Source organism: Myotis lucifugus, unplaced genomic scaffold (assembly GCF_000147115.1).
Source record: "Myotis lucifugus unplaced genomic scaffold, Myoluc2.0 scaffold_313, whole genome shotgun sequence".
NCBI classification, from domain to species: Eukaryota; Metazoa; Chordata; class Mammalia; order Chiroptera; family Vespertilionidae; genus Myotis; species Myotis lucifugus.
The window spans coordinates 827,974-842,668 of record NW_005871361.1 but is presented as its reverse complement, the minus strand read 5'-3'; the positions used below and the strand labels follow the sequence as shown (position 1 = coordinate 842,668).

The window sequence follows — 14,695 nt, the reverse complement described above, 5'->3', positions numbered from 1 at the left end:
GCCTGCGGGCAGGGGCGGGGCCGGCGGGGCCCTCTCGCTTGGAGATACAACCCTCTCTCGCCGCCGCCTTTCCGGCGCGGCCCTCGCTGCACGCGGCCTCCTGCGCACCCATTTCCGGGCGAGCGGGCGCACCCCCACCCCCGGGGTCCCTCCCTGCCCCCGTCCGCCAATGTCGTGAGACTGGCAAGACTGACGCCAGGGAAAGAAGCGGAGGTTGCCCAGCGTCGCACACGCCTCGGCCCCGTATTCCCCGCCAGGGCCCTTTCCAACAGCGTCCCAGGGCTCGGCAAACCGCCGCGGGCTTCGGCGGGAACGCGAGCGCGGGCTCCCGCAGGGCGGGGCCTCCCGACCGGCCTCGCTGGTGATTGGTTAAAGCCGCCGCGTCGGCGGAAGGAGCCAATCCGGGCGGCAGCAGCAGGTGGCCGGCCCGCCGCGGCCGTTGGGGACAGCTGGACTTCCGGCCTTTTCCCGCCTCGGCGCCCCGGGAGGCTTCTGGCCGGGTGGGGTGGGGCACCAAGCGTGAGGCGCGCGGACCGGCGCCCCGCGCGTTAGGTTTTGTTCGCCCCTGGATTCTGTGTCCCTACTTTTGTGTACTCTCTGTCCCTTCTTTCCACTGCTGTCCTCTTTGCTTCCAGGACTGTTGTAAGGGGACGCTGTCTCCCTGACTACATTGTAAGCTCCTCAGACCAGGAAGCTATTTCCAGTATTTGCATTATCACAGCCCTCCAAGGGCCAATATAAACCTAGTAGAGGCCTGGTGCACGAAATTTGGGCACGGGTAGGGTCCCTAGGCCTGGCTGGCGATCAGGGCCAATCTGTGGGGCCACCGGTGGGGCAATGTGGGGGTGGGAGGCCCCACTGGCACCCGCCTTGGCTAGCCTGCGGCCTGTGGGCTGGGGGCAGCTCCTGTGTTGAGCATCTGCCCCCTGGTGGACAGTGCACGTCATAGAGACCCGCAGTTCCTCCGTTTGGTTGATTTGCATATTAGGCTTTTATTATATAGGATAGTAGAGGCTCAATATGTGCAGTTTGGGCTGCTGTTGAAAGTGCCTTGAGCAAGCCCTAACCGGTTTGGCTCAGTGGATAGAGCATCGGCCTGTGGACTGAAGGGTCCCAGGTTCGACCTTGGTTGCGGGCGCATCCCCAGTTTGGGATGTGCAGGAGGCAGCTGATCGATGTTTCTCTCTCATCGATGTTTCTCTCTCATCGATGTTTCTGACTCTCCCTCTCCCTTCCTCTCTGTAAAAAATCAATAAAATATTTTTTAAAAAAGAAAGTGCCTTGAGCAGTGTAATGGGAGGACCAGGGGCGATGAACTTTGGTGAGTGCAGTTACTAATTCCGGTTCAGGGCGGCTACTCCACACCACTCCCTGAGGCAGGTGTTAACCTCCATTCACAGGTGAAAACACAGAGGCCCAGGAAGGTGAAATCAGCTGCCTAATGTCATGTGGACGAAAGGGGCCACACGCTGACCTGACAAGCTCAGGGGAGGCCTGCATGGCGGTCTTGCAAACTCAGAGACCTAAAGTCACCACAAAGGATGGTCTGAAATTAAACTTTAACTAAAGCAGTTATGGTGGGCAGTTACGTCCTAGGCCAGTATTTTCACTGACAAGGTCAACCTTTACCTTAACTGAGCCTATCTGTCTTTTTGCATCTATGATAACACACCCTTGAAATGTCTGGGTAACTTGTGACTTCCCTTTTTCTGGAGCCCTGGGGCACAACCAAATGTGCTGGGCGCCAGGACAGATACCACAAATTCCTTCACTATCATGTTAATTGAATTTCATGTAACCCACCTATGTCCCTCCTTTGATTGCAATGTATAAATACAAATGTAACCCCGCCATTCTCTGGAGCTTTATCTCAATTCATTGAGGTTCTGCTTCCCGGCATATGTCGACAGTTTGGCTCAAATAAACTCACAAAATTCTTTACAGGTTTCAATGGTTTTTACGTTAACAGTCACAGCTGGGAAGTGGTGAGCCCTCACTCTAACCCTGGTCAGTCGGGCTCCGGGTGTGTGTTTTCTGTGTTGTCCACAAACAGACGGACTTGTCAGCCGAGGAAACTAGCTGGAATGGGATGGATAATTGCAGCAAGTGTCCAGGAAAGAACGTTGAAACCTATAGGAAAGTGTTATAGGAGTTTATTTGAACTAAGTTTTATAGGAGGTGCCTGGGAGCAAAATGCTCCGGAGAATGGCAGTTTGGTAGTTCCTTTTATGCCGTTGGGATCAGGAGAAAGGAAGGTACATGAAGTCTAGTGATAGGTGAAGGAGGCGGGAGAAAGTAAAGCAGAAAAATCTCTAGGATTGGATATAAAGCATAAAAGAGAAACGGACGTACTTTACATTGGTGGGTACAAGATAGTTAATAATTAACATTTACAGCCCATTGGGATGGTATGTGGGAACAAGATAGCCATGAGGGGTGCTGTGGTCTCCTGCGCTGGTGGTTTTATGTTCTGGTCCCTGTGGGTGTGCCTTTGAGGGGATCTGGAAAAGAAAATTACTCTGACATTTCAATGGTATGTTACCCTAACTGAATAAAAAGAACGGTCATGGCTCACTTCTAAGGTAAATGTTAGCCCTTGCTACAGGCCTGGGACATCACCTGCTGTGACCTGCCCAGTTAGGAATTTGTGCTCAGACCATCCTGTGTGGTTATTTTTGGTCACTGAGCTTGTCAGACCTGCCATATTGCCTCCCACCCCCCCACCCCCCGTTGTCAGGTTTATTACATTGATCCATTCACATAGGAAAGAAAAAACACCCGAGCACATGGCCCTGGTAGAAGCAGAGGCACAGTGGAAAGTGAGAAGCCAAAGTAAAAAAACGATTTCTGGCACTGTGGGGTCTCCCACCCACTGCTGGTCTTGCACTCAGTGCAAAAGCGAGACCAGCATAAGATAGTGAAGCAAACGTGAAAAAGCTGGCCTCCCTGTGAACATCCAGCGTAGGAGCACCTTCCTAAAGGAGGGGACAAAGTCAAGGACATGCAGAGAGTTTTCTACTGAAATGTCAGTTTTTGAAGGCTTTTCTTCAAAGGTTGTGTGTAGCAGTTTTCTTACAAATTTTCTCAGTTAATTCAGAGCTAGACAACTAAACAACTCTGAATTAAATGAGAAACAGCTCAGAGGAAACCAGTTAGCTTCTGTTGTGGCAACATCAGAGTTCTGTCTTATTGTTGACTCCTCAGTTGCTTCCTCAATGACTGTTTCCGACGATTCTGTACTTTCATTTGCTCTGAGCTAGAAGTTAAATAAGGTTTTCCTTTCTCACCAGAAGTGCCACCAAGTTTTCATTTTGCATGTTGACCAGAAGCGTAGACACGGGGACATATCCATAGAAACCCCTACAAGCCCACTTTGTTCCTTGATATTTGTTTTCTTGTTTTTGAAAATATGTTGTTATTGATTTCAGAGAGGAAGGCAGCGGGAGAGAGAGATATAGAAACATCAATGATGAGACTCATCAATTGGCTGCCTCCTGCAGGCCCCCTACTGGGGATTGAGCCTGCAACTCAGGCAGGTGCCCTGACTGGAAATTGCACTGTGGCGTCGTGGTTCATTGATCCACGCTCAACCGCGGAGCCACTCCAGCTGGACGTTCTTTGGTATTTGTAACGCTTGTAAACACCCATATTGACACAAGCAAACTCTCCTTGTAGCTCTGCTTTCCTATCAAATGGAAAAGGTTTTTCTCATCCCATCATTCAACATCTGAGCTAAAGTAGGGATTACTTCAGGATTATGACTCCAAAAACAGTAACGCTCAGTAATAACCCTGAAATGTCTCTGATGGTTTTTGAAGTGTTGTAGTTTTGGACAGTACAGTAAGTGAGGAGCTGATTTCTGGGCAGTGACTTCTGGATAATTGGTCTAATATTCTGGGGAGTACTATGGCTGGTGGGCTGAATTCATTAGGGAGAGGAGCCGTGGAAACAAGCAATGTCTAATTTTTGTTTAGAACTGTGCTTATAAGTCGCAGGGTCCAAATCAAGAAGGCTTCCACAGTGTAGGAAATCCAGAGGCAAATCATAATTGGATTGTTCTTGCTATGCAGTTGTGTGACTATAACATTATTAATACAGAGAGACAGTATTGCATTTCTCGGTAAGTTCCTGGTCAGGATACCTCCGTACTTCTTCACCAGTGTTTTGAACTTTTTCTAGTTTTGTAAGGAAGCTGTCCCAGAGACTTACGTGAGAATTTGCAAACTTTTGATGAAAGATTTCTCATCATTAAAAAGTTGAGAGTTTAATCAAGTAGGAAATCAATAAGCTTTGTGTATCCTGTAGACAGACCCAAACTGCTTATACTGCCTGTGTCAGCTGGATCTTCATTTTTTATCAGCATCAGAGCTGACAAAGCTTCTTGTTCAGGACTCCTGCTTTCCTTTCCATCCTGTGGTAAGAGGATCTTTTGTGGATCCAAAGTACTTTTAAATTTGTTTACAGATTAAACATTCTATCATTGTGAATGAAGTTGATCCACTGTCGGAAACTATCTATGGTCTTCACTAGCAGAGAAGAGTAGAGACCCCCAAAAGCTAGTGACCTTTGAAGCCCTAGCAAAGGTCGGGGCTGTGCACCACCCAGTTAATCTAGATAATGGCAGCTGAAGCATCATCCCCACCTTAGTTCACTTAATTCCTTAGATACTTATGTAAATCCTTGTTGATTATTGTTGATTAGATATTCTGCCTATTTCTGGAAATTGTCTGCTGATGAGCTAATCTGTGTGTCATTGGAATCTCCTTACCTAAGGGCTACCCCAGATCAATAAAAGGTTAGAGCGGCCTGAGCTTCAGTGGAAGTCCTTCTGGACTTGCCCCCCTGGTCCCCCAATATTTCCAAATTATCTCGTCTCTTTTCTCTCTCATTTGTGTGCGGCTCCTCTTTCAGACCCGAACCCTAAACCACGCAGAACGTGGAGGGAAACACACCCGACAATCCACATTATTACTGTCTCTCCTTTTAAAATATTTTTATTTATTTTTTTTAGAGGCGGGGAAAATGGGGAGAGGGAGAGAGAGAGAAAGAGAAAGAGAAAGAGAAAGAGAAAGAGAAAGAGAAAGAGAGAAACATTGATTTGTTGTTCCACTTATTTATGCACTCATTGGTTGTTTCCTGTATGTGCCCTCACCAGAAGAGCAAACCCACAACTTTGGTATATCAAGATGACACTCTAACCAACTGAGCTACTCAGGCAGGGCCCTGTTTTTTCTCCTCCTCCTCCCCCTTCTCCCCCCCCGCCCCCCATTATTTTTCTTCTTTCTCACTTGAAGATATGTTTTTATTGATGAGAGGGAGGGAGAGAGAGAGAGAGAGAGAGAGAGAGAGAGAGAGAGAGAGAGAGAGATGGATCGGTTGCCTCCCATACGTGTGCCTCAATTGGGGATTGAACCCGCAACCTTTTGGCGTACGGGACCACGCTCCAACCAACTGAGCCACTCAGCCAGGGTAGGGCCCTGTCTTCTTATTGGCAAAGCCCAATTAGCAATACATAGAAATACATTTCTTAACAAGGGAAAGTCTATCTCAAGGCCATTTGCAAGCTCTGCAACATTAGTATGCTCAACTATTGAAAAGAATATAGAGTTCGAAAGTTCCATCGTCTAGTCATTTTGCATTCAACTCATTACAAAATCTTAAAGAGAATAAAATTGTCATTAGATAGTGATACATTAAAATAAAACATTTGTTGTATAAACTATGTATCACATTGTAATCTCTAGTGATCTGGAGAGTTGAGGGCCTAAATTGGTGATCTTATCTACAGTATGGTTCTGTATATTTTTATGTCATTATCTGACCAGCCTGCACCACCCACCATGCCTCCTCTATGGCAGTCTCCACTGGCATTATTAGTAAACAATGTGACCATTCTTCAAATGGACACATCACATGTGAACATTCTTCAAATTTCAAAAAAAATAAATTGATGATCTAGACTGATTTATAATATCACTGTACTCCTACCTTTTTATGCCAAGAAAACTTAAACACTCAGCCCTAGGAAAACTGGGCAGTGAAGCATAAATCTTATCACTGTTCACAATGTCCTCTGTAATACAAAAAAAGTTGTCCTTAGGCCTTTTAAAGGTAAAGATACAGCAAGAAATAATACTGACTATAATAGTTCGTCAAAGTATTTGCATTAATCTTTCTTGACATGTTTAAGTTATATTTCTGTGTCATAACTGATTTTGGAAATGTAGAGAACAACCTGCTTTGCATATTTTCTCTGTGAATTTACAAGACCCTGTCGCATGTTGGCGGGCAGCTTGCTCTCTGGGTGGCTGTGCCTGATGTAGGACTCCCTGTCTGTGGTGGGAGGGCCCTGGGACAGCTGTGGGGAGCCTGATGGAGGCCTCACTCTATAGCAGCGGTTCTCAACCTTCCTCATGCCGCAACCCTTTAATACAGTTCCTCATGTTGTGGTGACCCCCCCAATTTCATTGTTACAAATTGAACATAATTAAAGCATAGTGATTAATCACAAAACAATATGTAATTATATGTGTGTTTTCCGATGGTCTTAGGTGACCCCTGTGAAAGGGTGGTTCGACCTCCAAAGGGGTCACGTCCCACAGGTTGAGAACTACTGCTCTATAGGCTTTAGAATGCCTGGACTGCTTTATGGGAGAGAACAGAGAACAGTGTCAGGGATGCATCAGAGAATTTAAGTTTCTTCATTAGATTATATTTTAAGAAGAAAAAAGAGCTTTTAAAATCATCTGTTTTATAGATAACTAGAGGCCCAACACACAAAATTCATGTGTGGGTATGGTCCCTAGGCCTGGCCTGTGCTCAGGGCCATCTTCCCCAGCTGCCCGCAGCCAGCCCCTCCCCCTGCCACTACCCACCCCCAGTTCCCCGTTCACCATTGGGTGATCAGTGCCTGATGGCCGGGGGAAGGGACCAAGAGGTCGGCTGTTCCAGCCCGCTCGTTGGACCCCCCCCCCTGCCCTGGGTGGCCATCAGGCAATCGGAGCCTGCTGGCCAGGGAAAGGGACGAAGAGGTGGTCAGTGCACCTCATAGTGACTGGTCCAGTGGTTGTTCTGGTCGTTCTGTTGTTAGGGTCAATTTGCATATTACCCTTTTATTATATAGGATTCTCCAGGCCCACTAGCCTATTCTTATATATATATATATATATATATATATATATATATATATGTTTTAAAATATATTTTATTGATTTTTTACAGAGAGGAAGGGAGAGAGATAGAGAGTTAGAAACATCGATGAGAGAGAAACATTGATCAGCTGCCTCCTGCACATCTCCTACTGGGGATGTGCCCGCAACCCAGGTACATGCCCTTGACCGGAATCGAACCTGGGACCTTTCAGTCTGCAGGCCGACGCTCTATCCACTGAGCCAAACCGGTTTCGGCCCTACTCTTATATTTGACCATTCCTCAATTTCATTGAAAGGATTGGAGAATGCCTTCATTTTGTTTCTCTCTATTTCAAAAATTTTGCCCGTATGACTCTTCTATTTCTAGGTTTCTCATATCCTTTCTAGAGCGTTTCGTCCCACCTATACCCAGTATTCTGTGCTCTTTTGTTTTCTCTAGGGCCTTGCTTCAGCAGTCTTTTCCCCTCATCTTCAATCTTTCCTTACTTCTAGTGTTTGTGTGTATGTGAATTGAACCTGCAGGACTTGCCTACTTTTTTCTTTTTGCTTACTCCTTTTACAACGGACATTATTTTTCTCCTTCCTTTCTCTGCCAAATTTCCCAAAAATAGGCTGTTCTCTGACTTCTCAGCCTTTGGCACAACTTTTACATATTTGATAAATGAATAAATGAATGCTCTCACATTCATCTTCTCATTCACTTTACACCAGCCAAACGGGCCTTTTTTTTGTTCTTTGAACATGCCAAGTGCAATCTTATAGGGCCTGTGGACTGCCTCTTCTCTTTTCCGGGAACCCTCTTCCTCAGATATTTGCCCAGCCAGCTCCTCTTATCATCCCTACAAAAACATTTACACACACACACACACACACACACACACACACACAATTGCACATGTCAGTCAAGTAAAAAATAAGATGAAATTTTATTTTATTGACTGGTTGATTTTATAGTGAGAGATAGGGAGAGAGAGAGAGAAGAAAGAGAAAAAAATCAGATTTGTTGTTCCACTTATTTATGCATTCATTGGTTGATTCTTGTATGTGCTCTGACTGGGAATCAAACCCAAAACCTGGGCATATTGGGGTGCTCTAACCAACAGAGCAACCCACCCAGGGCAGTAAGAGAACATTTTAAACAGGAATTTTAATTGAAAGCCAAACCAGATATTAAATTGATAATTTTTATCTTTTTGCTTTTGTTTGAATTTTCCAGTTTATATATGTAGATGATCTCAAATTACAATTTAAATTTAGGAAAGTGCTGAGTGTAAGTGGGTATTCACTTTCTCCCAGGTGTAGAGGAGTCTGTGTGGGGAGGGAGGGATTATTTTGCTGAACATTCTTGTGAGGTGGGGATTGTTCCCATTTCTCTGGTAGGACACTGAGGTGCCAGGATTCCTGGTGGTTAGGCTGCTAGTGAGGTGAGGGTGGGGCGAGGTTTGAACCCAGTTTTGCCATCAGAGCCACACAGGCTGCTAAGAAGCAGAAAAACATTCTGGGTCCCCAGTGTCAACCTGAAAGATGTCTAGTCTTAAATCCAGAAGGAGGTCATCTGGTTCAAGCCTGCCTTTTACAGATGGAGGAGCCGAAGCTCTATCAGGCGGAGCAACCAGCCTGCAGGAGGGGGAAGAAGGCAGTGTGGGCGTGTGGGCAGACCTTGCCCAGCCCTTACAAACAGGAAGCCTGAAGTAAGAAAGTGAAATTCTGTCCAAGAAAGAGAAGTCAGAAAAGTGGCTGTTTTCTTTCCAACACCCAAGGTGAATTCCTTTATTAAGTCATAATAATTTTCTAAAAATTCTGAGTCCTGCTACTTTAGGCTCTCAACTCCACCATTTATCTCTTCCCCCCAAGTCGCACACTCTTCAAGGTGCTTCACAGTACAGCCAGGGAATGGGGGCTGCATGGGAGTGGGGTCCCGTGGCTATATGTCATCCTCTGTTACTCCTGGCCCATGAGTCCCTGGTTCATTTGGCTGAAATCTAATCAACCGTCTTTTAAGAACTTCCCTGGCACTTCTTCACTGTCCTGACAAAGTCTTTACCAAGGCCTTGTCCTTATATTTACATTTGTACAGAACTTTTGATTTTACAAAGTGCTTTTCTGTCCAGTTTCCCACTTGATCCCATGATAACCTGGTGAAGTAACAGGGATGGGATTTTTACTCCCATTTTACAGGAAGGAGACTGAGGCTGTCCTCTGGAATCTCCAGTGTTGTCAGGGACTGATGACGAGTCTCGGCCTCACACTGGCCCAGCAGTGCTCCTTTGGTACAAATTCCAGGTTTTCTCTTTTTTTCCCCTCATGTTTCCTAGAATCCCAGTGGATTCGATATAGCAGACACATTACACAGACGGCTGGAGGTCCATGGTTAATCAAAGGCTGCGGGCACAAGCTTTATGTTGCTTTGGCAATGTCCCTCCAGGTTCCTTAGCAGATTGCCAAGCTATCATGTGCCACTCCCGACCAATGCTTGCAGTCTTTTCTTTCATTGTCTAATCAGATTTTCCAGTTTACAATCTTCCAATTTATCCAAATGGATCTGTTTGGTTTATTTTTTCTTGCCTAAATGTTAGGCATCCAACTTAATGGGTTTCAAAAATTAATATAATTTATTTGCTATCTTATCAGTGCAAAACAAAAACATTAAGACAACACACTGAAAAAAAGAAAAGAAAAAAAGAAAAAAAAAAGAAAAAGACAACGCACTGAAGACCAGACTCCTTCCTCCTCTTCTCCTTCTGTTTCTTGAGTCATCAGCAAGTAAACAGTTCTGTAAACATGTGTGGGTCTGTGCCCGTGTGCGTGGACCCACTGTTTTATTCCATTCTTAACTGATTTTGTTCCAGTTGCATCCAAGTGGCCTGACCTATTCAAAACGGAGATTCTCGTAGCATCTGGACGTTCATCAAGGCCCGTTTCAGCTGCTCATAGGTTACAAACATCACCACGTTCCAGATTCCCAGTCGCAAAAAGGAGGGTGTAAATCTGATGAGAAAAACAACCAAAACATAAGGCGGAGTGGAGTGGAAAGAGATCTGTGCTCTCCCCATCACAGCGTCAGTGCCAACGACCTGTTAGTCATGAACATTTTCTAAGGTCTGTTCAGTCTTTTTCTTCTCTGATGAAGGAATTCAGGCAGAAGGAAAGGAAGGAAAGGAGCATTTTTAGCCAGGTTACTCTATCAGGCAGTTATTCTCGAAGTTCTATAAGATAGCTGATTGTTGCCAGTTGTCGTTTTCGGAAACTGCCACCCAGGGAGGTTAAGTAGCTCTTTTATAGCCACGTGACTCCCTCAGCTGCCGGGTGATTCTGGGCTCACATCCTAGATGTTCACCCCTGATGAGGTGCCTGCCAGGGCACCGAGAAGCTGGGATACCGCAGGCCAAAGACCGTGTAACACCAAGTTTAGCTCATCTCCGGGGCGCCTGCCTGTCCTGTCCCCACCTCAGCTTTGCTTCACAGACTCCGGGAGGAGCCTGCGACCTGGCCCTGCCCTCCTCCTCAGCCTCTCTTTGCTGATCTCCTCCTGGTCCTCTCTGCTCTGCCAGACCCTTATTTCCATGCCTTTGCCCATGTTGCTCCTTCTGCTTGGAATGTCCTTGCCTGGCTGGTTGCTAATGGCTCTGTAGGAATTGGCTTGGTTATCATAACCTCATGCGAAGGCCTCTTCTGAACCCTCAGCCTCGAGTATAGGGGGTATATTCCTGAGGCAATGAACGTGAACTCTGGAGTCAGACCTGGGTTTAAATCTTAGCTCTACCAGTTTTTAGGTTCATGATCTCAGCTGAGTTCATCTTTCTGAGCATCAGTTTCCTTAGCTGTAAAAGGAGGAAAATACAGTAACGGTATCTACCTCATAGAGCTGTTGTGAGGATTAAATGAGTTATGCACAGCACACAGCACAGGGGCCAGTACCAGAAAATGCTCAGTAGATGTCACCTACTTGTCTGCTGCTCTTTGAGGAAGGATAGCACAAGGTCCGCACCCATGAGATGCAAAGCAAATGTTTCCCAAGTAAAATAATAAACAGAGATAAGTGGCTACAACTTAAGATTGTAATCATAGAGGCACTTATAGGAAAAGAACAGACTGTCAGTGGAAACACAGACTGATGATGTCATTCCCAGGAGTTAGAACCTGTTTGTTTACTGAGTTCAATCTAACCCTGGGCTCCAGAAAGTTCTCATCAGTGGTGGGAGGTGAGAGGGCGAAGAAAAGAGCTTAGCACTATAATGAACATGTTGGGTGAAGTCTGATGGTTCTGCCGTTTTAATTTTGTGATCTTGGACAAGTGACTTGATATTTATGAGTCTCTTCCTCAGTAAATGTGAACAATACTGCCCAGTTCAGGAGGTTGTTGAGTGTTCAGCACAAGGCCTAGTACTCAGTGACTTAATGATCATGATGTAACCTATGTATTGAGTGATGGCTTTGTACTTGGGACTCAGGGAGATGAAAGATGTTCAAGCCACTAGTTCTTGGCTTCAAAGAGCTTACATTCTAGCATGGAGGATAAATTAAACTTACAAATACCGTTACACAAAGTAGGAGGTAGTAGATACCATACGAATAGTATCAAGGAAGTATTGCTGAAGCTCACAGGATACTTGAGAGTATCGGGAGGAGGTGGCTTGTCAATTAGTCTTGAAGGACATTTTGACTGATGCCAGAGGGTGTTGAGGGGATGGATAAAAAAGATGAAGGGATTGCCCGACCAGTGTGGCTTAGTGGTTGAGCGTCGACCTATGAACCAGGAGGTCACAGTTCGATTCTCGGTCAGGGCACATGCCCAGGTTGCAGGCTCAATCCCCAGTGTGGGGCGTTCAGGAGGCAGCTGATCAATGATTCTCTCACATCATTGATGTTTCTATCTCCCTCTCTTCCTCCCTTTCTCTCCGAAATCAATAAAAGTGCATTTTTAAAAAAGGCGAAGGGGTTAAGGAGTATAAATTGGCAGTTACAGAATAGCCTGGGGCTGTAAAGTATAGCACAGGGAATATAGTCAGTGATATTGTAAGAACCATATATGTTGCCAGGTGGATACGAGACTTATCAGGGTGAAGACTTCATATATAAATGTCTAATCACTAGGTTGTACACCTGAAACTAATATAATATTGTACATCAACTATAATTGAAAAATAAAAAATTATTCAAAAAATATTTAGAGCATTTCGATGGCACGGGAAAGGCATTCTATGCAGAGGGAACAGTAAATGCCAAGACACAGAAGCAGGAGAATGTGACATACTTTGGCCCTTCAGGTGCCATCAGTGGTGATCCACAGTGTGGCAGTGGTTTGGGAAAATTCTCAAGATTACTAACCACCTTTCCCTCCTTCCTGGCCCAGTGAATTTGGGGACAGCACTTTGACCTACGCCTAGACTCCTTTTTCTCGGATAAGCCTCCCCTGACTCTCCAAATTGGATTTGGCTCATTCTCCCCTAGACTCCTTTTTCTCGGATAAGCCTCCCCTGACTCTCCAAATTGGATTTGGCTCATTTCCCCCCCAACTTCCATAGTTCTTGATACTCTCCTTTGTGGCATTTACATCTGTACTGTTCACCACAGGAAGGAAGGAAGGAAGGAAGGAAGGAAGAAAGAAAAGAAGGAATAAAGGAAGGATGGAGGAAGGAAAGGGCAGGAGGAAAGGAGAGGGAAGGAGAGGGAAGGAGGGAGAAAGAGTGAGCCAACTTTTCTGGAAGGGAGTATGGAGGCGGGAGGGGTAGGCTCACCCCTTATAGAAGGCTGAGGGACCCTCCCGGGCCACCATCTTCAGCATACAGTCCAGGGGGCTGCGGTACTGGTCTGGGAGCGAGTTCATATACCGGGTCTTCACCACGTCCACTGGGGAGGCCACCACTGTGGCACAGAAACCGGCTCCAAAGGCAGAGACAAAGTGGCAGGGGAAGTTGTCTGCAGCAGGGAAGGGAAGAGCGAAGCCGGGGCTGTGAGATGGGATGAGCACTTGCTTTCTGTCCCATGTGTGCTTATCGTATGCCCCCAGTTAAACGGTGAACTTGAGCATAAGGGTGGTATTTTCCATCTCTCACTGCCCTGGGTGAGCCCCTGGTAAGGACTGGCAAGATAGGACTGAGCCGTCCCACAGTTGGAAGGTCATCCAGCCCAACCACCTTGTTTGAGGAGACTGAAGTCAGAGTAGGTGATCCCCACTTAAAGATACATGGTGAGAAGTGGTGCTGGGCTCCAGCCAGGTCCCTGGCTTCCCCGTTCAGGGCTTCTTCCTACTCGTCTCAATGATGTACTGGGCACTGCTCCTCTCTGATCTGTCTAAAGCCCAGTTGCCTCTGGGTGGCGCCCACTATGTGGCGTTGCAGGTTCCCTCCCTGCTGCGGGAGGGCTGTCTGCCTGGAGCCCAGGGCCTCACCGGTAAACAGGTGATAGTCCAGCAGCTTCTCCTTGATGACGTCATAGGTCACCATCTCAGCACAGTTGACAATGGCATTCCTCGTGATGTTGGGGAAAGTTCCTGTTGGAAAGGGAGTGTGGGCTGATAAATGGGGAGTAGGAGAAGTGGACCCCTGGCTGCAAGGCCATAGACCCCAGTTGGGGGGCATGGTGCCCCCTCCCAGTGGTCTTAGCCCATCCGCTCCACTGAGCAGATTACACATAACCTAGTGTTAACAACTCTCAGATTATCCATGTCCTCCTTAGAGGCAGGAAACAGAGGGGCCCACTTGTGTTTGTTTGGGGAACATTTTGGAGGATAATCTGCAAAATCTATCAAAATTTACATATGCCCCCCTGAGACTTGTCTAAAGGTAGAAAAGGAAGTCTTCCTTTGGAAGAGGAAGGTGGGCTCTTGCAACGGTGACAGAGTGCAGTGTTGCAGGGTCCAGGAGCGCATCAAGACCAGCCCCTGGTTTCTCAGAGGAGGGCCAGGCTCCGGGAGGGCCCAGCGCAGGTGAGTGCAAGGCCTGGGCTCTGACCCAGGTGTCCGTCCTGCTCTTAACCTTCACTGGGCCACTGTTTCTTCTGATGGATTCAGGGTCCCCTGGTCTCCATGTGGGAGGCACTCCAGCATTTGTCGGGGTTGCCACCATTTAGATAAGAAGGGACCCCTAAAGCCGTGCTCCCAAGGAATTCCCTCTTCACAGCACCTCCTGTGCCCACTCCTCACAGCTGCCTCTGTGTCTTCTCCACGCCCTGCAGCCACCTCTCCAGCGTTTGCCTGGAAGGTCCTCCCTGCAATCTCCACACGCTCAGAGCCTGCAGAGCCTCTGAGGCCCAGCTTAAGCGTCGCCTTCCCTCCAGAGCCCACATGGCCCTGCTGCCTCCGGGCCTGCATCTCTTGGTGGAACCTCGCACATCCTGCCCCGCGGTATGGCTGCTCCTTGACACGTCTCCCTCCCCTCTGTGCGGTGTGGAAGGGGTCTCCCGTTTCACTCCTGGCCTCCCCTCTCAGAGGCCCGCACATGGGGAGGGGGCGGCAAATTGAGGTGAAATTTGGTAGCCTGTTGGAAGTCAGGAGGACTTTGAGGAGGACCCTCTTTTCAGAGACACTGGAAAAACTGGACACC

At 47.1% G+C, this 14,695-nt stretch overlaps 1 protein-coding gene and 1 pseudogene across 1 annotated transcript in view; both read right to left on the bottom strand.

The window, feature by feature from the left end:
• Positions 1-3,779: 3,779 nt before the first annotated feature.
• On the bottom strand, positions 3,780-9,520 carry LOC111828264 (annotated as a pseudogene).
• Positions 9,521-9,815: 295 nt separating this feature from the next.
• Positions 9,816-14,695, bottom strand: part of LOC102435989 (mitochondrial uncoupling protein 3-like) — an 8,223-nt gene continuing 3,343 nt past the window's right edge. The window contains exons 3-5 of the mRNA XM_023764046.1: positions 13,543-13,644; positions 12,890-13,070; positions 9,816-10,139 (exon numbers count right to left, since the gene is read on the bottom strand). Coding sequence (XP_023619814.1) covers positions 10,025-10,139; positions 12,890-13,070; positions 13,543-13,644 — 398 coding nt within the window. The 3' untranslated portion in view covers positions 9,816-10,024. The remainder of the gene's footprint in view (positions 10,140-12,889; positions 13,071-13,542; positions 13,645-14,695) is intronic.